The sequence below is a fragment of the Lygodium microphyllum genome, chromosome 16, assembly GCF_053477565.2.
Source record: "Lygodium microphyllum isolate KBCC chromosome 16, Lygodium_microphyllum_v1.1.10, whole genome shotgun sequence".
Lineage (NCBI taxonomy): Eukaryota > Viridiplantae > Streptophyta > Polypodiopsida > Schizaeales > Lygodiaceae > Lygodium > Lygodium microphyllum.
This window is the reverse complement of record NC_141150.1, coordinates 116326571-116349825: the sequence shown is the minus strand read 5'-3', so window position 1 is coordinate 116349825 and position 23255 is coordinate 116326571. Positions and strand designations below refer to the sequence as shown.

The following is a 23255-nucleotide window of genomic DNA, read 5'->3' as shown; positions in this document are numbered from 1 at the left end:
ATGTTTTCAAGAGGTTTGCAAATACATCTATTCCGTAAAGACCTCTCCCATTGTATTCCCCCTCTTAGCTCTTCTAACAAATTGGGAATAAATATTTTGGTCCTGTCTTTTTAACTCCAAAGTGAATAGACAGAACCATAAGTCACTCCCAGACAAGCCAAAATTTATTCAGACGTACATGTAAAATGGCCACCCATTGTATCATCTAGTACAAACTAGAAATATGTTTATTATGCTTAAGCAGAGCAAAAACTGATTTATCTTAACGCGCATGCACGCATGCACATACATGTGTGCGTGCGTACATGCACAGCATGTACATGCGTGCATGCCCTCTGCACGCACGTTTGTCTCTGTGTGTACATGCACATGCATGCCCACACAAAAATACAGAGAGTTACACTGTTACCAGATGCAAGGCAGCTTCTCCACAAAATATAAAGGGCTAGGATGTTACTTTGTAAATCATGTAAATTAAGATGCTGAATTCTGCTACCCAAAGGCTCCATAGAAAGAGCAGTTCCCATTCAAACTCAGCTCACATTTATATACATCAAGTTTTCTGCTAAAGCTCAAAGTCCATGCAATATAGAGCACCTATAAATCCAAAAAGAATATCTGCTCAATTTCGATGGTACAAGAGTGATTTCAATTGAGAGCATTACTGTTCATAAAGAAGCAAATAGATCAAGTACAAAAACAATAAGATCAAACTGTGCCTGAATAGGTCCTGCTTAAAAGAGCTCCCACTTTGTGGTCATGGTAGACGATGCCAAGGCTTGGGGAGCAGAGAGGCTGCCAACACCTGTGTCAAAGGTTTCCCATTGTGTTGTGACTACCACAGCATTACTACGAAGGGGATTACTGTTCTGGGCCTTTAACCTGTCCACCCTATCAGCAAACCCTTGAACTCGCTGCACCTGCAGGAACCAATATGATTCTCTCTCTTTCTCTCTCTCTCTCTCTCTCTCTCTCTTCTCACACACACACAACTTTGTTGAACTAAAGAGGTACAAGAGGCCATCTGGCCGGTATAAAAAAGCCACATGTATCACTGAAAAGAGAAAAACAACAACAACAAAACCCTTAGCTAATAGCAGAAAGACCCATGGCTAACAGCACATACTGTAAAACTCCTCCTGGTTTTCTTTCAAGTGTCCCTACCATAAAGTTTAACATGCACTTCTACAGCTCCTTATTTATCCATGCCACCAATGGCCAGAAATATTGTTCTATATGTAATCAATATGGCCTGAACAGTTCTTAAACCGACAACAAAGATGCAGTTTGGTAGCCATTTTGGCCCTTATCTTTTCTCTTAAATTAAGAGTGATGGAGCAAGGACTCTGCAGATCCTGCGCAAAAGGGGGACCAATGATCATACACTGTCTTTTCCAAAACACAGGTTTTAGAAATGATGACTCCCAAAATCACGATAGATTTCACCTCTGTTGAAAAATACTCTGGACGTGGGACACTGGGATGCAATTTCCAAGCAAGGAATGACATCACTAAAGATACAGAATCAAATGCCCTTCATGGGGACTCTGAAAATCCTCAAGCTTCAAAGTCCCCAAAAAAGGTGCTCATCCTGCCCACAGGACAATGGCCACAAACTATGTTTTTGCAAAACACAGAATTTAGAAAGGATGACCCCTGAATTCATCACCTCTGTCGAATATATCCCATCTTATTTTCCTAATTCGACCCTGAAACCTTGTTCCCACTCCTGAAATTTGTGTTCCTTCTTTATTTCACAGGACTTCCATAACTATCTCTACAGCAAGCCTTCAAACTTAGACGAGTTCCAAATCCTAGATGCTGCAGGCCTAACTTATATAGGCTAGAAGACACGACTCCCTCAGAATTCTTAAGCATTAAGAACTGGAACAGCAAGAACCTCAATTTTTCTCTGTGCTTTTGCCATGCCATCTGCCTCAATACTATCCAGCTCGAAAAGCTTTCTCATAAGCAGTTCTGACAGAAAAGAAAATTTTCTGTCTGAAAGCTTTTGCCCACTGCCAACCATTGCCTCCAAATTAGTTATCTGCATAAAGAATCAAACTTTAGGTTCTAGAAAAACCAGTGATCTCATGCTTTATTCAAACTTTTCAATGATCACCAATCTCAATTACAACTTTAGAGCTAAAACTCAAGTTTTGCCAGGTGTGAATGTAGCCACAACCCCCACATGTGCATATGTTGAAACAAAGAAAAGAACCATGAGAAAACTGCCCTGAAGATATCAAACTCTAAGTAGAGCTACCTCTCCTTCCAGCTTGTCGACGTCTTGTCTTATATGTGATACAGTTTGGCAAGCTTTACTAATGTTTTCATTCCTTTTCACTTCTTCCCACTTTTTCTCTTTGCTTGCTGGATCCTCCACCAATATTATTTTAGATTTGTCAACAACTCCAGCTAGATGCAAGTGATCTGAATCATCTCGCTCTTTACCACGAAATAGGAGTCTCTGTTCTTGTGGACGCAAACTGGTCAATGGTGCCAAGATCCATTTCAAGTCACCTACCCCAGGCCAAAAGCAACAGCACCCAGTCAAAACTATATTAAAAACAGTTTTAACTTTTAAGAACTATAATTTATCTAAAGAATGTGAAGGCCATGCAATTATGATATTTCAAAGCCTTCTAAGCACCAATAACAGTTATAATAAGAGAGAAGCACCGGTATATATGGATTCAAAGACCATTGACTGTACTCTGTAGTTTACAGGAACCCGGAGTTATTAATCAACAAGTAAGATAGTCATTATGTAGCACAGAGATCCATAAGCCTTCATGAAGACAATGCTCATGGTGGGCCTTTGATTTTAATTGAGATACAGTGGAAGGGAAGAAAGATGTACCTGTGATAGCCACACTGCAGGCATAGGTTTGAGATATAACTCATAACAAGGAAACATCCAATCTCAGAAGCATAGGTTTAAGAACTTTTTTACCCCTTATAGCACTAGACAGCCTGTAGAGGTGCCACCCTGCTGCCCAGCCAGATTGCTGCAGTCACCACCCTCTAGAGGTCATTGCCAACCTGAAAGAGGTCTGCCCTGCTGCTGTAGCTGCTGCCCACCAGCTACCACCAGCCTTATTGCCATCATTGACAGCCTGATCCACTGCCACCTAGTGTTGAGCTAACATAAGCATTACATGCTGAATTAGCCACTTAAATATCCCCAAAAATGCTTAATTAATTAAAACCCTAAAATGGTGCCCAGTTTGAAAGAGTTTTAAAATGGTGCATGGTACAAGGTCTTGAAACTTTCTATAGATAGGCAAGCTGCCCTTCATTCAATCTCAATCTCATTTTTGCAGGTTTCAAGAGCTGTATCTCTGCTGCCCACACCCTCGTCGCGGAGGACATCATAGTTAGAGCTTCCCCTTGCTGTCTGCTATCATTTGGCGCCGATTACAGCCTTGTCTTCACCTTCTAGCTGTCACCATCATTAGGAGCTGTCACATGGTCCTCTGGAGCTTGCATTTATTGCTGACTGACATCACTTGATGAAGTTGTCACCATCATCCACACATTGTCGCCACCTGTCAAACATTTGTGTTTGCTGCGTTTCTCCCTCCAACTATCGCCTACATTTGTGCTTGTTGAGTTTCTCCCTCCAACTATCGCCTACACTTCCTGCACAGTCGCCTTCAGCCTCCAATTATAGCTCAATTTTCTCTCTCCTCAAGTACCTGCGTTTTTAGTCTTTCTCTCTCCCACTGCCTGTTTGCACCTGATGCGTTTGCTAGTGTTTGACTCTTGAAGGCTGTCTTTGCTGCATTTTGAGATCCATCAAGAGTACAATACACTCTCCCGCTCAACACCTCTACCTCGGTCCTCCAAACACGAGTTATATTTAATATTCAATCATTCATTTAGATTCCATTGTGTTCATTGTCTCTGAGTTACCCTAACCCTAACTATGTTCTCTTGAGTTTATGCTTTTTCATACGCTTTCATTTATGTTTCTGCGTTAGGGTATTTCTTCACATGGTATCTAAGCAAGATTCTCTTCCACGAAACATCAGCTTTTGACATGAAAGCCCTTTATAACGAGCAAGAACAAGAGGGCAAGATGACTTCGAACACATCTTCACCAAATCATCATGATGCTCCCAAGCCTAGCACATTGAGACACGTGACGAAGTGAGCTTCATAGCTTGCTCCTCCATCTGACATGGCCGGAGAGACTTCGGACTACCATAGAGTCCACAAGCCATACGAGATTTCACGAGCCGAACACGACCTCATTCTCGTGTATCGAGCTCAACGGCAGATTGAAGGTAAATTTGAGTTTTCCCCTTTAGATTCGGTGCACCAATCTAATGATTTTACAAGAAGGATAGAAGTTCCACAAAGAACTAATCACCCTTACGTGGAAACTGGCATGGAGTATAAACTATGTTCTGCTCCACCTTCATTCACTCCCATGTCAAGCACGGATGCTACTACCTCTCAATCTTTTGATTTTACTTCCTCTTTTCCACAAGATATCAGAGATGCTCATGATGAAGGAACTCTTCACACTAAGTATTGGTTCATTCGGCCCAAAGAGATTAGGTTTTTCTAGTTGCACTCAAGAAAAGGTAAACAAAAATTGCAAAAATCTATAGTGAGTACTCCATCTTTTCCTTCAACTTTTATATCTCATGGTCAATATGATTTTAGCCTTTCATCTATTTCTTCATTTGTATTTAATGGACAAAAGGAACCTAGCACATTTCCCATAACTCAAATGATGACAAATCCATTTAATCTCCCACCCATCCCACCCATTAGTTCCGATACGCCTTCCTTTCAACCTCCATTAAGTGCAACACATGTCTTCCCACATCATACCAAGGAGTCCTTCACCCATAGGCACTCCTTTTAGACCTCATCTCTTCCCCAGCCAAATGGTGTCTCCATGATGAAGGTTCGTCCTTTCATCCCCACACTTTCGAGTTTTTCACGGCTTAAAAATGCTACCCACCCACCACCGAGTGTGGATCAGTCGGTACCACAGTTTGTCTCCATGGCATTACCTAGTGGACCTTCTGCTCATTTTGCTATGTCCCAACCCTCTATTGGACAGAACTAATGTGTCCTAGTATCTCCACTTCCACCGGCACTTTATGAAACATTCATGTTCCCATGCCTCTGCATCAATCGACACCCATTGGACATTATTAGCCAATTTCTACCTACTCATCTCCCCCTCCTTATTGTTGGGAATAAAGGGCCATCGTGCCTTTTACATGTGCACGGGTGTGAACACACCCTTAGCACATTTGTACTTTCATATATATATATATATATATCTCTCTCTCTAAAAACCTAAAGAGATACACTCGTCATTGTACCCAAGAACGTCGTGCTCACTCTCCTCTCTACTCTGCACTCTCTCTCTATCTCTCTGCTGTGAGAAAGCATTGCGTGCCTCAATCCTCGCGCTCTCTATCATAACAAACCGGTATCAGAGTACACAGGTTGTGCACATTTCCCAAAGCTAGTAACAGGCAAGCAGGAGCTTCACGCACCAGTTGTCAATGTATAGCAGGTGCAAGAGAGGCAGTCAGACCAGCGAGCGGCCTTTCATGTGTCGCACGAGTGACACACAGTCTCGACGGGTAGCAGACTGTAGGCAACAGTCAGGGCGTGCGAAAGTCGGGGCGAGTTGAGGAGGAGACAACAGGACTGACGAAGACCAAGTCAACAAGCAAGCGAGCTGACGGCACATGCTGGACAGGTCAACCGTGACCAAGCAGACGCCAGCGAAATCAATTGTCGCAACAATCGATGCGAGGTTCCAGGTCACGCAAGTCTGATGGGCAGTTGGCGGGGCTCTAGGTCACGCAACATGACTGGCAAGTCAACGGACCTCGTCACGACTTTTTTTTCCTTCAGGTCACAAATTCGTTTTTCTTCAAAATTCTTCTTGAATTTCCCCTTGGCCTGATAGGGGTTCGCACGCATAAGCACAGAGTTTAGATTTGTGCAATCTTGGCCCAAGAATTTGGGGCTTTTCGCGGATTTGGGGATTGTGATGCAGAACAAGACCATTTGTCTCAGAAATCGCAAGCATTTGTGGCATTTTGCCTCCGACATTTGGGGCTTTTCATATACATGCAAGAATTGGGCTGACATTTGCCCAATTTCTCGACATTGATGCACATTGGACCCCCTGCAATTTGGGGATTTTGCTGTTTGGGCAAAATTTGTGTGCCATTTGTCATTTTATGTACATGCAGGTTTAATTCCATGCAATTTGGACATCTAGCACTAGGAAATTTTGGGGGTTTTGCTGAAACTGCTCTATTTTGGCAAAATTAGCCTATTCTATGCATGTTAGAGACAGTGCAAATGTATGGTTGATGCTTTGAGTACAAAAGTTTTGGGGCTTTTGACAGTGCGTGTCAAATTTTATGCTCGTGGATGCATATACAACAGAAATTGCAGCTAAAATTTGGGATTTCTCATGTAATGTGATGTATTTGTCCTTGAAACAGCTGCAATCAATTGTGGAATGCTGTAGCACAAAGTTTGGTGCTTCTGAAAATTTATTTACAGGTTTGAAATTTCTACTTCTACGTGGTTATTTATTGCAGGTTGGTACTCGTTTGTACTTTGGTCACTTGTGTACAGTTTGGGCCCGCATTTGCTGAATATTTTGGTTACATTTGGGCTGAAAATCATGGTTGGCAGCAATGACAGTAGTCATCTCATGCACATTAAGAAGCTTGAAGGAGCACATAACTTTGTAGTCTGGCAAAAACAGTGCTACAATATCTTATTGCAGAAGAAGCAAGCAAAGCCCGCAAATATGGAACAAGAAGATTGGGATGAGTTAAATGAGCTTGCACGCTCAACCATCGAGCTATCGATCTCTGATGCCTTGTTGTTTAACATTGAAGGTTTGGATTCTGTCTATACTATTTGGACTCGACTGGAAGAATTGTATGCACAGAAGAGTGCCACAAGCAAAGTTTATTGGCTGAAAAAGCTTATGAATTTGCGTATGAAAGAGGGTACAACAATGTCTACTCACTTGAGTGAGTTTTAACTCCATTTTCAGCCAATTGGTTGCCTTGAAGTTCTTGATTGATGAAGAATTTAAGGCTACGTTCTTGCTTTGCACCCTGCCAAAGAGTTGGGATACATTCAGGACTGCAATGTATTTTCCTAGGATATGGTGATGAAGGTGAAATGGGGTATAGATTATGGGATCCCGAGAAAAGGAAAGTAGTACGTAGCAATGATGTTATCTTCCAGGAAGATCGCATGCATAAACAGCCCGAAAAGAATGAGGAGGTTTGTAGAGTTGTATTCTGGGAAGAAATACCTTTTGGACAGCAAAATGTGCCCGCTGTACAGCAGCAAATACCTGCTGTAAATGAACAATGCAAATGCAGAAAATAATGTTGGAAATGATCAGCCAGCTATTGCCCATAATGATGAGCCACTGGATGTAAAGGAACGGCCAAGACAGCAAGCTATTAATGCCGATTTGCACTCTGAAATGCCAGGATAACAAGCTAAAAATGGAAATTTGCAAGAACAGCCAGCAAATAATGATCATTGGGTTAGGAGATCATCTAGGGCTACTAGACAACCTGATAGATTTGTTCCTGGTGCAAACAATGTGGCTGATTATGTCATGTTGACAAACTGTGGTGCACCATCTTGCTTCAAGGAAGCAATGGATGGACAGGACAGTAAGAAATGGTATAAAGCCATGTTGTCAAAGATAGAATCTCTTGAGAAAAATGGCACTTGGGACTTGGTGCACTTGCCTAAAGGGCAAAAAACCCTTCCATGCAAATGGGTTTACAAGATGAAGGTCACTTCTGGTTCCTCGCCAAAGTACAAAGCAAGATTGGTCGCAAAGAGGTACAAGCAAGAACATGGAGTTGGCTTTGATGAGATCTTCTCTCCTATAGTTAAAATGACTACATTGAGAACCATTTTAGACTTGGTTGCAGCTAAAGATATGGAGCTCATACAGATGGATGTAAAGACTGCATTCTTACATGGTGATCTGCATGAAAACATATATATGCAACAGTCGGAAGGGTTTGTGGAAAAAGGGAAAGAGAAGATGGTATGTAAACTCAAAAGGAGTTTGTATAGGCTGAAACAAGCACCAAGAGAATGGTATCATAAGTTTGATACATTTATACACCCTCAAGGTTTTCATAGAAGTCAATTGGATCACTGCTTGTACACCAAGAAGGCAACAGATGGCAGCCTGATTATCTTGGTTTTGTATGATTATGACATGCTAATTGCTGGCAGGGATACTCATGCCTTGAACTCACTGAAGCAAAGTCTTTATGGCAGCTTTGACATGAAGGCTCTTGGTGATGCGAATCACATTCTTGGCATGCAACTACTCAGAGATAGATCAAAAGGATTACTCTATCTATCTCAGCAGGAGTATATCTCCAAGGTTTTGCAACGTTTCAATATGGAGGGGGGAAAACATTTATGGTTCCATTGCCTCCAATGTGAAACTCAGTGCAGAGGACAGTCCTACATCTGATGATGAAAAGGCTGAAATGGCCAAGATACCATATGCTTCAGCTGTTGGCAGTTTGATGTATACTATGGTTGCTACATGTCCTGACATTGCCTTTGCAGTGGGAGTGGTTAGTAAATACATGGCAAACCCTGGTAAAAAGCATTGGGAAGCAGTGAAAGGTATTATGAGATACCTCAAAGACACAAAGGATTTGTGCATTTGCTTTGGAAAGCAGAAGGCATCTGTTGTTGGCTTTACGGATGCAGACTATGCTGGTCATGCGGATTGCAGAAAGTCCACTTCTAGGTATGTGTTTATCTTCACAGGAGGAGCAATCTCTTGGCTCTCCAAGCTACAAAAGTGTGTTGCATTGTCTACTGCAGAGGTAGAGTGTTGAGAAACCCTTCATCCACAATTTGTGTTTTTGCATTTCTGCATTTTGCGTTTAGGGTTTGCAGCCCCAAAAAGGGGGGCCATCCTAGATTGACTATGCCTATTTATAGGCCACTCTCTCATTCATTCCTTACGGCTGATTCATTTAGTCCGTCACCTCTTCTCTCCAGCCTCTCCACTATCCTCACACCCCTTCAGGAGGACATTGCGATTCGTGGTTCGTGGCTATCTTCATCATCTTCCTTATGCTACAGCACCCTTGTTCCCTTGTATCACATTCACTCCATGATTCATAACTTTATCATTCCATTCATCAGAGTTTCTTCTCTCTTCTCTTTTCTTCTCCATGTTTGCCGAGATCACTCCATGGTCCTCCCCGCAAACCCTACTGTATCGGCGGTACGTCATCTTCTAACATGGTATCAGAGCTGGATCTGCTCACCTAGCAGCGAAGATCCTCCACTCCAGTGAAGGCAAAGACTAGTGGCGGGTTCAATATCCACTTCTCTTCTTCTTCCGTTGCATCAAAATCTCATTTTTGCAAATTTCGCGTGTTTCAACTTGCTGCCTGCACCCCATTCGCAGAGGACATCTCAGCCGAAGCTATCCATTGCTGTCTCCATCAGTTGGAGCCCGATTTCCAGCCCTCTTCACGCAGTTTGGAACTGATTTCAGTCACAAGCGATTGTTGTTCCTGTGCAGACCTACTACCGTACAGCCTACCACGTCATCATAGTCCTGCTGCTTGCGTTTTTAGTCTTTCTCTCCCGCAGGCTGTCCTGTCTACGTTTTTAGTCTTTCTCTCTCCTGCAAGCTATCCTGCCTGCGTTTTTAGTCTTTCTCTCTCCTCACATGCGTTTTTCTACTGGTTGCAACCTCTTACTGCTGGTCACATCCTCCTCCGATTGACAGCTCACTTCCAACCCTTCCACTACCCTCCCACCCCTTGAGGTGAACATTGCGGTTCGTGCTTCACACTGCCCTCACACCCCTTGAGGCGGACATTGCAGTTCGTGGTTCATGGTGACCGATCTCTTCCTTCTTCAGCAAGGCACACTGATATCCATGGCTTCTTTACCAACATATGTCTAGACTACTGGGTGCTCCTACTGTGGCATCACCGGACACACCACCGATACTTGCCGACTTCGACCTTTGCTCCCTACGCCCCGAAGTATATGCGTCTTCCACCTGGCACTCCTTGTACCACCTCTCCTTTCTGGGCCATAGAGATTGTTCTCCATCGACTATCAGAGTACTATGCTCAAGGCAATAAGACGCATCCGATACGCACTAAGTCCTTTCGAGCACATGGAGCATCGATTGGCGCTGCGACCTCCTGGAGATCGTCGCAATGCCAGCGGCAATCTTCTCCCACCTATTTTCGGATACAGTGGCTACCATGGCCCACGGTTCTACAGTCCGCTCCATCGAGAGACTGATTGTTTGATACTGTCTCCTCATCAATCCGCTCTTGAGAGAGAGAGTGGTTGCTCGACTCCTTCCTCTTCTTCAGCTACCCAATCCGTTCCACTGAGAGACAGCAACTGTTGCCCACCTCTTGCTCATTTTGAGCCCCACCCTTCGCCACCCTCGACTACTCAAGTTCGAGAGGCTACCTCTAGAGCTCTTCAGCACCCCAGATACCTTCTTCGGCCGACCGGCGGCACTTCCTTTGTCATCAGACATTTCAAAGTCCGTGATCCATGAGTTTTTTGGATTCCCTATCTACTTCAGAGAGGGATGTTATTTCTTTGCCCTCAGAGGGGGCATCTACTTCTTCTTTGACTTCAGCAGGGGCCCCTCCACCTCCCACCTTAGAGGGGAAACCTACTCCACATGAAGTTCTTCACCCATCCTCTACTTTCTTGGGGTGGCTGTCTTCCACCAGTCATCTCTTCTATTGATACCCAGGATCTTCAGGTACCACCTAGATCGGGACCTCGGAGGTTCAGCCGTGACTTGGTGACGAGGCCTTCATATTCCTTCCAGCATGGATGCACGAAGCTAGTGGCTTCTCTCCCGAGGTTGTGTTTTAGGTTCTCTAGTTCACTCTGTCTACTATTCTTTACTGCAGGTTCCCTTTCCGACGAAAATCTTGGATCTTAGGGATCCTCTACATCTTCTTCCTCCTCTTCTTCTTGCCTTGGTCACTTGGTTAGCATGGAGCCACCTCCCGAGATCGAGTACGGGCATATCCTTATGGTTCTCGGCACCACACAAAGTCCGACATTCCTCCTATGCATTGCATGATTTCATCATCTATGTACTAGGGTGCTTGGGCAAGTGAACAATTTTCCCAGCGACACTGTCCAAGTGACACCTGCTACATGAGCATTCTTCAGCATGTAGCATTGCATCTCCACCTCACTCTTCCCTTGTTCTCCTTTTTGGGCCTGAGAGGAGGTGTTGAGAAACCCTTCACCCGCAGTTTGCGTTTTTTGCATTTCTGCGTTTTGCGTTTAGGGTTTGCAGCCCCAAAAAGGGGCGCCATCCTCGACTGACTGTGCCTATTTATAGGCCACTCTCTCATTCATTCCTTACGGGTAATTCATTCAGACCGTCACCTCTTCTCTCCAGCCTCTCCACTACCCTCACACCCCTTCAGGAGGACATTGCAGTTTGTGGTTCGTAGCTATCTTCATCATCTTCCTTGTGCTACGGCACCCTTGTTCCCTTGTATCACATTCACTCCGTGATTCAAAACTTTATCATTCCATTCATCAGAGTTTCTTCTCCCTTATCTTCTCTTCTCCATGTTTGCCGAGTTCACTCCGTATTCCTCCCCGCAAACCCTACTGTCTCACTGGTACGCCATCTTCTGATTCAGAGTATGTGGCTGCCACTAAGGCTTGCAAGGAGGCTTTATGGCTTTCACATCTGGTGGGAGAGCTTGGTATTACAGAGTTACCTATTCTCCATTGTGATAGTCAAAGTGCTATCATGCTAGCACAGAATCCTGTCTTTCATGCAAAGACGAAGCACATACAAGTGAAGTATCACTTCATTAGAGATATACTTGACAACAAGAGCATTGAGCTTGTCAAAGTGCACACAAATGATAATCTTGCATATCTTCTCACGAAGGATCTTCCAGTAGAGCAGTTTGCTCGTTACCGACAAATGATAGGAGTTGGATAGATATATGTATTTCAGCTTTGTACATACCTTCTCCCCTTAAGACACATTGCCTTTAGGTGGGAGGTTGTTCGGAATAAAGGGCCATCGTGCCTTTTACATGTGCACGGGTGTAAACACACCCTTAGCACATTTGTACTTTCATATATATATCTATCTAATAACCTAAAGAGGTACACTCAACATTGTACCCAAGAATATCGTGCTCACTCTCCTCTCTACTCTGCACTCTATCTCTCTGTCTCTCTACTATGAGAAAGCATTGCGTGTCTCAATCCTCACACTCTCTGTCATAACACTTATCCCCCTACACCACCTCCTTCCTATTCCACTTATCCAACATCTCATGGTTTTTTGTCCTCATCCACCAAACATGCCTTTAATGATAAGACTCGTTTTAACGGGCCGAACTTCACTACTAGGTCAAACCTGATGAGACATGTCCTTGGCTCCCACAACCTATGGAACCTTGTGCCCAACTTGATCTTGCACTTGTTTCATGAGAGGTTTTCCACTCATGGAAGACTAAAAATGCCTCCACTATTGTCGAGTAGATACAAGGTCTATTGCTTCAATTTCATTCACATCTTCAACATTTTGACTTAGGATCTGAGTGTTAGACACACTTAACTGGCAGCTATACAAAGCTAAGAATCAAACCCCCACCCCTCAGTCGGATAACCCTCAACATGGGAGACAAGGTGGTGGCAACCATCGACAAGAGCAGTGGCGAGGCTAGACCTACACTACCATCAATCAATCATCACAATCGATAACGTTTTCAACACCAGAGAGCTTGCCTAACTGGTCTACAAAGGCCCACATCATCTCCATAGAGACATTTGAGGATGCAAGTCTTGTCCATGTCTGCAAGTTGCCTCCTAACGAGGTAACTACAGAGACCCACTCATCACAACCGAGTACTTCAGCTACTCGTTGGATTGTGAACAAAGAAGCTACGCATCATATGACGCCCATCATAGACATTTTCATTTCCCGAACCCCTGCAATTGGGCACATTCGAGTTGGAAACAACTCCTCGGCCATGATTCAGGCTCATGGTTACATCAGTTTTCCCACTAACCAAGTCCTGAATCGCGCTACACTAGATGATGTATACTATGTCTCCCAACTAGGGGTAAACTTGTTATTTGTTTAGTAGCTTTGCCAATTGAGTCAAGTAGTCTTCTTCACAGTGACCACAGTCAAGGTCCTTGACTCTCAGACTAGTTTAGTAATTGCTCACGGTGAGGCACAGTCTAGTGGCCTATACCACATGACATAGTTTCTTTCCAAGCCAACAACCAAGGGCTCTGAGTTCCCAACTTCCAAGCTTTAGCTACTACACGAGAGCCTACGAACATTGAGCATCTTTGGCATTTTCGCTTAGATCATATTGATCTTTGCAGGCCAACATCCACCACCACCTTGAACGGGGCACTATACTTTTTTATTGTGGATAATCATTCCCATTACATATGGGTGTACTTTCTCAAGCATAAGTCCAATACCTTCACATATTTTTCTACTTGGTTGCTCCTAGTACATAACCAAACTAGTCATTGTGTAGAATGCATAAGGAGTGATAGTGGGAGAAAGTTTAACTCCCACAAGTTTTCCGACTTTCTATAGAAGCATAATATTTCAAGCCAGCTTACCTCTACCAACTCCCATGCACACAATGGAGTCATAGAGCATAGGAACCAAACCATCATGAACATGGCACACTCTATGCTGTTCACAGCAAAGCTCCCTAAGCTCTTGAGTTTATGCTTTGTCATACGCTTTCATTTATGTTTTTGCATTAGGATATTTCTTCACACCCAATCCATTATGGAACCCCCCATTCGATTGCCATGACCATTGGCTCTGCAGCTAGCTCTTGAGTTTATGCTTTGTCATACGCTTTCGTTTATGTTTCTGCATTAGGATATTTCTTCACACCCAGTCCATTATGGAACCCCCCATTCAATTGCCATCACCATCGGCTCTGCAGCTCCTGCTGTCATCAACTACAGCAAGCTGTGTTTCTACCAAAGAGAACAGCCAGCAGTCATCATCATCAATGTCATCATCATCTGCACGTGGAGCTGCGTTTGAACCCGCAGAACTTGTCTTTTGCCAGCCACAATCATCTTCAACATCCTGCTGATCAAGACTGTATTTGCTCCCTCCCTCGCTGCCCACATCTATTCACGATATTCTTCAATATCCTACTTCCTAGGAGAATGAGTTTTGCTCCCTCCACACTCCTTCCACAAGTCCTGGTGCCCTTTACCAATCAGGACAATGCAGTTCTTTACACCTCCCATCTTAGGTCTGCAACACCAGTGTTATGGCTTTCTCCCCGCAAGATGAAAAACTGACCATTGGATAGACCTATTGCAGCAAGACACATCACTCCATTTCAGCTTGTCATCATTGACCGTCACCCCCTACCCCACCATAGTGTATGCACATCCTCGAAGGCACCCCTTGTGCCAATTCACCATTTTGGGTGACACTAATCATTTTGCATCACACATGCTAAGTCCTTCCGAGCACATCAAGCCACTGCCAATAAGCCCTCGTGGAGACAAATGTAAATTGTTGTGGATAATTCTTCTCCTGCTTCTTTCTTTGCTCAAAGCAATAAAATGCCTACAATGCACCCTAAGTTCTTTCGAGAAAATCAAGGTATGGACAATAAGCCCTCCTAGAGATAGCGCAATCAGCTATGAAGGTTTCCTATACTCATTTTTCAAATTCAGTAGCTTTCATGATCCTTGGCTCCATAGTCCGCTCTATCGAGAGACAAAGGTTGTTGAATACCCTCGTCTCCACAGACTGCTACCCCATGAGACAATAGCTATCTACTCTCATTGGCTTCATAGGAGTTGCACATCCCTACTCCTTGAAATGAGTCCATGGACAGACTGTAAAGGAATATTCAAACAAAGAAGATAAACTCAAAGGGTACAACAATAACACAATGAAAATAGTAGAACTCAAAGGTGAAGCGTAACTCAAAGAGAATGTAAATGAATGAACAAAGACACTATGCTAATGTGAATACAATGAACCTCAAACCTCCGCGTCTCAGTTAGACCAATGTAGAGATGAGCTAAAGAGAGTCATACTGAACAGATCCTAAAACACAGAAAGCAGCCTCTGGAAGTGATCAGTTGTTGTAAACCCAAACAGAGAAGTTCAACAAGCTAAATCTGGCAGCGGGTAGCGGGAGGGCCTGCATAGTGCAGAAAATACAATGTAGATCTATTCTAGCCGAAGGCTCCAATCAAAACGCAGCAGCTCTAGTCATAGCGACAGTTCCGTGATGTGACATATGGCAGGCTGGTAGCAAGATGCTGCAAATACAACTGTCAAATGGCCCAAGCAGATAGACTGGTAGCATATATGCTAACATCAAGACAACCCGAACAGACTGAACATGCAACCCTTGGCATCCTAGAGTAGGCAATAGTTGTTGGATGCTCTAGGATGTGTGCAATCAAGTCATGATCAGCAAACACAGGCTGAAGGCAGGGCTGATCAGGTCACCAATGCTGGAGGCATGCTGGACAGCACCATGAGTTGAGATGACCACCAAGAAGGGGCATGGACAGCAATGGAATCAGGTACCAGCAGTAGGGCAGTCCGAATTTGCAAGACAAGGATGGTTGATAGCTATGCAGCCCCTTCTTTATAGAGATGAGGAACCAACTATCGTAGACAACAAGAAACCTAGTTTCTTCTAGAAACTTCTAGAAGATTCAAGAAAGTTCTAGAATTTTTGAGCTAGTTCATGCGACAACCGAAGATCACCTAGCCCGTTTTGTACGAGATCCCTCTCCTCCCCGTTCTCTCTATGTTTCACAAAAGACTCGTTCTGTTGGCCTTCATATGTCCTCTATGGCACCCTCTATACAAGTGCCCTCCGTTTCCCTTCTCTATGCAAGGTCCTCCAAGGTAGTCCTCTATTGCTACACCCATTCCCTCTTGTGTACCATCTTTTCCACACGTTCCTCCCCATTCCCCCCCCCCCCCTCCTGCCGTGATTTCCTCGTACCCCCCTTTCAGAGAGGGACGATCTCGGTGTCGTAGCTGTGGATTCCCTAGTCCCTAGTGTTTCAGAGGGGCTTTTCCAGGATCATGAAGAGCTTCTTCATCAACAGTCTTCATCAACGGACTTCATAGCCACCCCAGGATCCATTTCTCCTTTGGCCTTCCACCACATCCAAGATTTGAGAGGAGGTGTTAGCAATAATGTTTTTTATGCCTTGTCATCTTCAACTTGTGAGCCTCAATCTGAGTCAAACAAGGACTTTAGGAGCTCCGACCTGTCTATCACTTGTTTTGATAAAGGAGATAGCTCATTCTAGAGCACTCAATTTATTCCATTTTAGTGTACCCTTACAAAAGTAACATTTTATAGTTTATGATTTTAAGGCTTTTGTACGAGAATGATAGAGAAATCCAACATGTCAACACAAATAACTCAACACGGTAATCATTAAGAATCGTTACCCATTTCCCTTGATCCTAGACCTCTTGGAGCAACTTGGAAGACAAAGATATTCACAAAGATTGATATTCATATGGCTTATAATTTTGTCACAATAAAAGAAAGTGATGAATGGAAGACAACTTTTCACACAAGGTATAGTTGCTTTGAATATATTGTCATGCCATGCTCCAACACTCTTCCAACATCTAATGAATGATATCTTTCATTAGTATCTAGATGACTTTGTGGTAATATATTTAGATGACATTCTAATATTTTCCAAGAATGAAAAGGAGCATGAGTATCACATGAGGTTAGTTTTCAATAAACTACATGAAAAGGACATATATGTTAAATTAAAAAAATACTCCTTTCATCAACTAAAAGTGAAATTCTTTGGATATATTGTCTCTCAAAATGAAATCTCAATGGATAAAAAGAAAGTTAAGACTATTCTTGAATGGAAATACCGAGATCAGTTTAAGATATACAATGCTTCTTGGGATTTTTGAGCTTTTATCAAATCTTCATTAAGGATTATTCCAAGATCACCATGCCACTTACATAATTAATTAGAAAGTGACACTCACAATTAACTAGAAATGATAAATTTATAAGGAACTATAATGCAAATAAGGCTTTTCAAACACTTAAGCCTTCAATATAGCCCCAATATTAATATGTAGATCCATCCAAGCCTTTTTTCCTAGAGATTAATGCATCAAATTTACTCTTGGTGCTATCCTTTCCCACGCTTACGATGATGACTGAGTACATCCAATGGCTTTTCATTCTAAAAATTTCTAAGTAACTAAAATAAAGTACGAAATTCAGGATAAGAAACTTTTACCTGTTATTGACTCTTTCAAAATATGGAGACATTTTCTAGAGAAGACACTCCACAAAATCACAATCTTTACACCCCACAAACTCTGGAGTATTTCATGAGTTCTGGAGTCTTAAATCAACGCAAGTAAGATGGAGTACCTTCTATTTTTGTCATATCATATCGGCCTAGCAACCAATAAGGAAAACTAGATACATTGTCTCAACATTCCTATCTTGCACCTAAAAAAGGAGATGCAATCCATGGCCAACAAAATTCTATTCTTTTGAAACCAAGACAATTCCAACTTTGCACAATAAACAAGCAAAGCTCTAGAAGAAAGAACTTTCCAAGGATTGGTTTGCCCAAAATATCAAGCAAAAAATTCAAGAAGGGTATACAAGCATTGAAGGCTTCCAAGAAGTTGAAGGCCTGCTCTATTATCAAGGGCTATAATATATACCACCCAAATCACTTCAGTTAAATATACTCCAAACAAGGCATAATCTTTCCAGCTATAGGACATTTTGGGTCAATAAAACAATAGAGCTCATCTCTCAAGTCTATTGGTGACCTCAAATATGAAAATTAGTCAAAGAATTTTTACGCACATGTAATATGTGCAACAAAGCCAAAGTCTCTCACCATCAATCTCATGGATTGCTCCACCCCTTGCCTATTCCTAATCACCCTTGGTCCTTTGGGTTAATGGACTTAATCACTAATCTATCTTCCTCCAAGGGGTTCAATTCCATTCTTGTGGTGGTTAATAAATTTACCAAGATGACATACTTTATCCCCACCCATAGGACAATGATTGGCAAAGACACGACCCAACTTTTCCTTGAACATATCTACCATTGTCATGTGTGGATTTACTTCCATTGGCTAAATTCGCCTACAATAATGCTAGTCATACTTTATTAGGTAAACTCCATTCTTTGTCAACTATGAAAGACACCCTAGAATGGACATTTATACGAGTCACCTGGTAAAGAATCTAGTAGCTATGAATCTAACTAAACACTTGTGAAAGATTCATAAGGAGTTAAAGTCACATATTCAACAAGCCCAAGCAAAATACAAAGACAATGCCGATCGACAAGGATACAATATCCAACTTACAACATCAGAGATTGAGTTTAATAATTACAACAAAATCTATGTTCTTCTCGCCCTTCCCAAAAGTTGAATTAGCAAAGATTTGAACCATTGAAGATTATTCACCAAGTGAATTCGATCACTTATCATCTCCACTTACCACAATCCATGAGAGTTCACCTAGTATTCCATATCTCAATCTTGGAGTCTTGCCATACATCCTTGATAAGGGGAGAAACTTACAACCACCACCACCTATCGAAATCAAAGATCACCTAGGATACAAAGTCGAGACTATCCTTGATTCTAAAGTCTCTCACCGAAGGCTCGAATACCTTGTTCATTGAAAAGACTATGATACTAGTGAGCAATCATGGGAACCAACCTCCCACCTTCGCCAAGCACTTACTAATGTAAAGAAGTTTCATCAATGACATCCTTTGAAGCCAAGATCCTTACAAAGAAATCCCACCACTCCTTGTGGAACTCATCACTAAAGGAGAGGATAATGTCATGGACATCAAGAAATCTAGCATCTAACTTCTAAAAGATTCGACAAAGTTCTAGAAGATCATTTGGAATAACATTGCTAATGTCATCATCTAAAAGCTTCTCCTTAACCTTCTCAACTCTAGTATAAATAGAGATCTTAGGCTACAAGCCCTTCAGTCTTGCCAACACCACTTGGGAGGACCCTACAAGATAAGCCCTCTCTAGTTCCAATTCAAGCCCAATATCTCTAGTTTTTGTCTTGTCTTGTCTTTGATCTGGTCTTGTATCGATGTCTTATCTTGTATCAATCTTGTATCAAGAAATATATTGTTGTACTAATCCCCATGATCAAAGAAACTAATCATAAACTTGATCTACAAAACACTTAACCTTAATCATGAAACTTACAAACACAAGGGAGCTAGAATACTCCTACTGAGAAACATAAAACAAGGATTGGCCCCAAAGTTTAGTGACCTTGCAATATTTCTTAAGATAACTAGGGCCATTAAATCTAATTACAAAGTAGCCGATTTGCTCTGAAACCCTAAGTTTTAGCCATTGGCAATCTCTAACCAACAACTTATTCGTATACTTGCTCTTCACAGAGAGCACTCCAACCCTGCTTGCTCATTAAGCCAAGAGTTGTTCTTACTAATGAAAACTAACAAACACTAGAGATAACTAGATCTACCTCCAAAACTTCAATTTTTGCACAATCTCTTCAAAAAGCATTGACTTGTAGGCCAAGATGGTAATGCACCTCAGCAATGCCCACATACATGTGCTTATGCATTGATGGAGGCAAATGACGTGGTCAAGAGAGGGCGAGTCAGAAGGAATTCGAGAGCATGTGAGAGAAGGATTGCATGAGAGGTGAGATCCATGCTAGGCAAGACAAGTGGTGGGCAGCAGACTGTCTTGTTGATCAGAGCAAGGCGGCTCCAAAGCAACAACTAAAAACCACATTTTTTGTACAAGGCATTTAATTTTGATGATGTCTCACATAGATTACAAATTAGGGTTGGTTGAATGACACTGTTGGTACATTGGATGGAAAAAGAGGTACAAGAGATGAAGATGTGCACATTGTAGAAACTATTGGATTCAAAAGAAGTCTCGTGTCTTGTTTAAACAATAAAAATATGTTTTTAAGGTTGTTTAATGAGCTGAAAAATGCCAAAAAAAATAAGGTAGAGGCAAGTTTTAGTGGCTCAATGGGGCCCTCTTGACCAAGGGCTGGGGGAGGGGGGAGGGGGGTTGTATAGGGTTGGGTTGTTGCCTTGTGGTGGGAGGATTTTGGGTCAGATGACCCTAAGCTTTAGCAACTGGGTCCTAACCTTCAACAGCTAGCAGTTTTCCCATTTCAAACTAGGCTATTAGCTTCTCTAGTTTGGAGCAATTGTGGTGCTCTTACAATCATATGCCTTGAGGTGCAATCTTGGAGTGCAAAAGGCCAATGATATTGTCTCCCCCAATGCAAACTTGCATATGTTTTGCAAGCGTGCAGCTGGGAAGGTCGATCCCTTTCCTTAATGGGAGATGGTTCAAGAGGAAGAGCAAGCAAGAGGGCATGTCCAACAGCTTGGGAAGGGAGTTAAGGAGGCAACAAAAAAGGCCACATATGAGATGGAAGATGAGGATGCTGTCATGGACATCTTGGAGGAGCGTAGCAATCCTTGAAGCTTGAGTGTTCACATTGTAACTTGGCTTCAGCTTGCCATCCATGTTCCTTGTTTTGTCTTAGCCCTTGTTACTAGTATGGACCTTGGCTCTTTCATGATATGTACTTCAATCTTCAAATATTTATGGCTCTTCAGTCTTTAGACTTTTTAAGTGGTATGTACACATTACGCAGCATCAATTGGTCTTAATATATGATGCACAGTTCATTTAGTTTTAATAGTCCAATATGATGTTTGGAGTGTGCTTATAGAGCATCTTTCAACAATCGAGAAGTTGTATACTTCGAAATTATGGGAAATTCCTAAATTTACATATTTCTTAATGCCCTGTTCTTGGAATGGGGCCTCCCCATTCCTATCAGGTTCCTTGACTACATGCTTGCTACACAAAAAGAAACGCAGCTGTAGGCAGGTCATGTGCAGCAGATGATGGCTTGTAAACCTCCAAACAGCAACAAGATGATGATGTCAGACCTGACCACCAAAATGCAGGAGTGTCCCTGGGCTGGCAACAGCAGGATGAAGCCACGAACCTTTGCTCTGATGTGAGGTCTGCTGGAAACTTCAAAGCATGGTTCTAAGGGTGCACTAATGAACACATAAGGAGCGGAATCAGTAAGTATGATGCTACTTATAATTGTATTCATGTATCTACACAAATGGACTCTAAGACCTTCACTAGGCATTAAGGTGTTAGTAACATTAGAGGTTGCCTCCCTCTTACTCTGAGGCTGCCTCCCTCACTCCCTCTATCACCATGGTCATGCACTTTGATATTCATTAGTCATGGCAGCATCTGCAGCAAGAGCAATTAGACCCGTTATGGTCACAGCCACCATGGATGCTGAGCTGGCACACAGAATGAGAGAAATTGCTGACAAACTTTGCATGTTCAGGCTCAGCAGCTGAAGAGTCATATATTTGGACCTGGAGACAATACTAAAACAATAAGGCTTGCACTCATAGAAAAAATTGAGTCAGAGTGAAAATTGTACATACTGATAAACAGTCAAGTCTGCCCTGATTTTTGCAAATCCTTCTGCACAAACCCTTAAACTTTCCCAATGAAAGTCGTCAGCCCATATTTGTAAAGAATGGGTTTGAACTTGGGAAGACAAACAACAATCAGTTGTGCCACCAGCTAACATCACTGCAACACATAATTCTGTCCTTGTCCATAATAATTCTGCAGACAGCCCTGATTTTGCTGAAGCCACAGTGGATGAGCATTCTATCAAGACATCAAACTTGAAATCACAGTTGTGAAAATTTCTGCACTAATCTCACTATGGCCAATCATTCCACATCTATGTAACATAGCCAAAAATTTGACGACTCCATGTTGTACTCTACAACTAATCAAGGATGAAATAGGACTGCATATAGCAATGCTTGCGAAAGGTAACTTGCCAAGGCATAGACGAGATAAAAAAGTCATCTCTATATCATGGACACACAAACTTTCTTTCATGTCAATGTAGTTTCATTGATCCATGAGAGTTAACACTTCAACATCTGGATCAATATAACTTCCAGAACCTGGATTATTAACATGTAAGCCATGTACTGTTGAACTTTTGGTGTAGGAACAAAAGAAAACCACCCTTTGGATGTTAACCCCAAAGGCAAAACTATAGTCATATGTTATGATTATTATTGTGGGTTTTCAGGAGACATGGGAATATACGTTAATCTCTTACCAAATGTCGCTTCAGAAGGGATGATAACATCATGCTGCACACGGCCATAAGAGATCTTCAATTTCAGCAGTGGGCCAGAGGAAGGGGAAGGATCTGTGGTGCGATCTCGTCTCTGCACAAGCATTCCCCCTGGTCTCAACTCCCAATCCACACCCTCGGGCCCTGCAGCTGAGCCATTCCTATCGCCAATGCCATCACCATCACTGCTGCTTCCGACCCGATGAAATCCTGCTCCATCTCTTTCTCTTAGCCTTCCTCTTCCTCTTAATCCTCCCCTCTTCATCCTCGGATTTGCAACACCCTCTGTCTCACGCAGTCCGTCTCTCTTGCACAATTGACCAACCCACAGTCTCTCTCTCTCTCTAGGCAAATTGAGCTCTGTGTGGAGATGCAGGCACTAGATTGTATCCTCTTTCCAGCAGCAATGGCAATAGTCTGCAACCTCGGATTTACATCACCCTCTGTCTCGCTGGCACTAGATTGTATCCTCTTTCCAGGAGCAATGGAGATTCTTCTAGTGCCTCTTTCAGGCAGCAATGGTGATTATCAGCGACCTCGGATTCACAGCACCCTCTGTCTCGCTAACAGGCAATGAAGCCTCTCCTCGATTGACCTGTCTATATCCTCCTTCCACTGGTTCTCTGCAAAACTGGATGCTGCTAGGATGCCATACTGTGATCTGGGAGGGAGTGAGAAAGAGTATTGTTATCAACAAAAGGCGACCTTTCTCTGATCAAGAGTGCTACTAGCACTTGCAGGCAAGCCGCCTCCTGGCAGTGGCACAGACCCTTTCAGCCAAAATGAAGGAAAGCCCGTGCCTCCTCCATTGATCTGCGTTGCGATTGGGAATTATACTCGACAGGCCCCTCCTTTGGCTTTGGGTTTTGACTCTGAAGAAGCCAGATAGGCATGCCATGATAGCCCT

General features: G+C 42.8%; 1 protein-coding gene across 1 annotated transcript; it reads right to left on the bottom strand.

The window, feature by feature from the left end:
* Positions 1-426: 426 nt before the first annotated feature.
* Positions 427-23241, bottom strand: LOC148023278 (BAG family molecular chaperone regulator 4-like). Its single transcript, XM_087696316.1, has 4 exons — positions 22331-23241; positions 2267-2523; positions 1901-2047; positions 427-920 (listed from the first exon to the last, which is right to left on the bottom strand). The coding sequence occupies exons 1-4, from the start codon at positions 22611-22613 to the stop codon at positions 735-737; spliced, it is 873 nt and encodes a 290-aa protein (XP_087552442.1). The 5' UTR covers positions 22614-23241; the 3' UTR covers positions 427-734.
* Between the last annotated feature and the right edge of the window lie 14 nt (positions 23242-23255).

Coding starts and splice junctions, on each gene's coding strand:
- LOC148023278 (XM_087696316.1), bottom strand. CDS start 22,613: ATGAAGAGGGGAGGATTAAGAGGAAGAGGAAGGCTAAGAGAAAGAGAT. Junction 2,524..22,330: donor CCCTTCTGAAGCGACATTTG/GTAAGAGATTAA, acceptor GGCCTGGGGTAG/GTGACTTGAAATGGATCTTG. Junction 2,048..2,266: donor TCGACAAGCTGGAAGGAGAG/GTAGCTCTACTT, acceptor TTCTTTATGCAG/ATAACTAATTTGGAGGCAAT.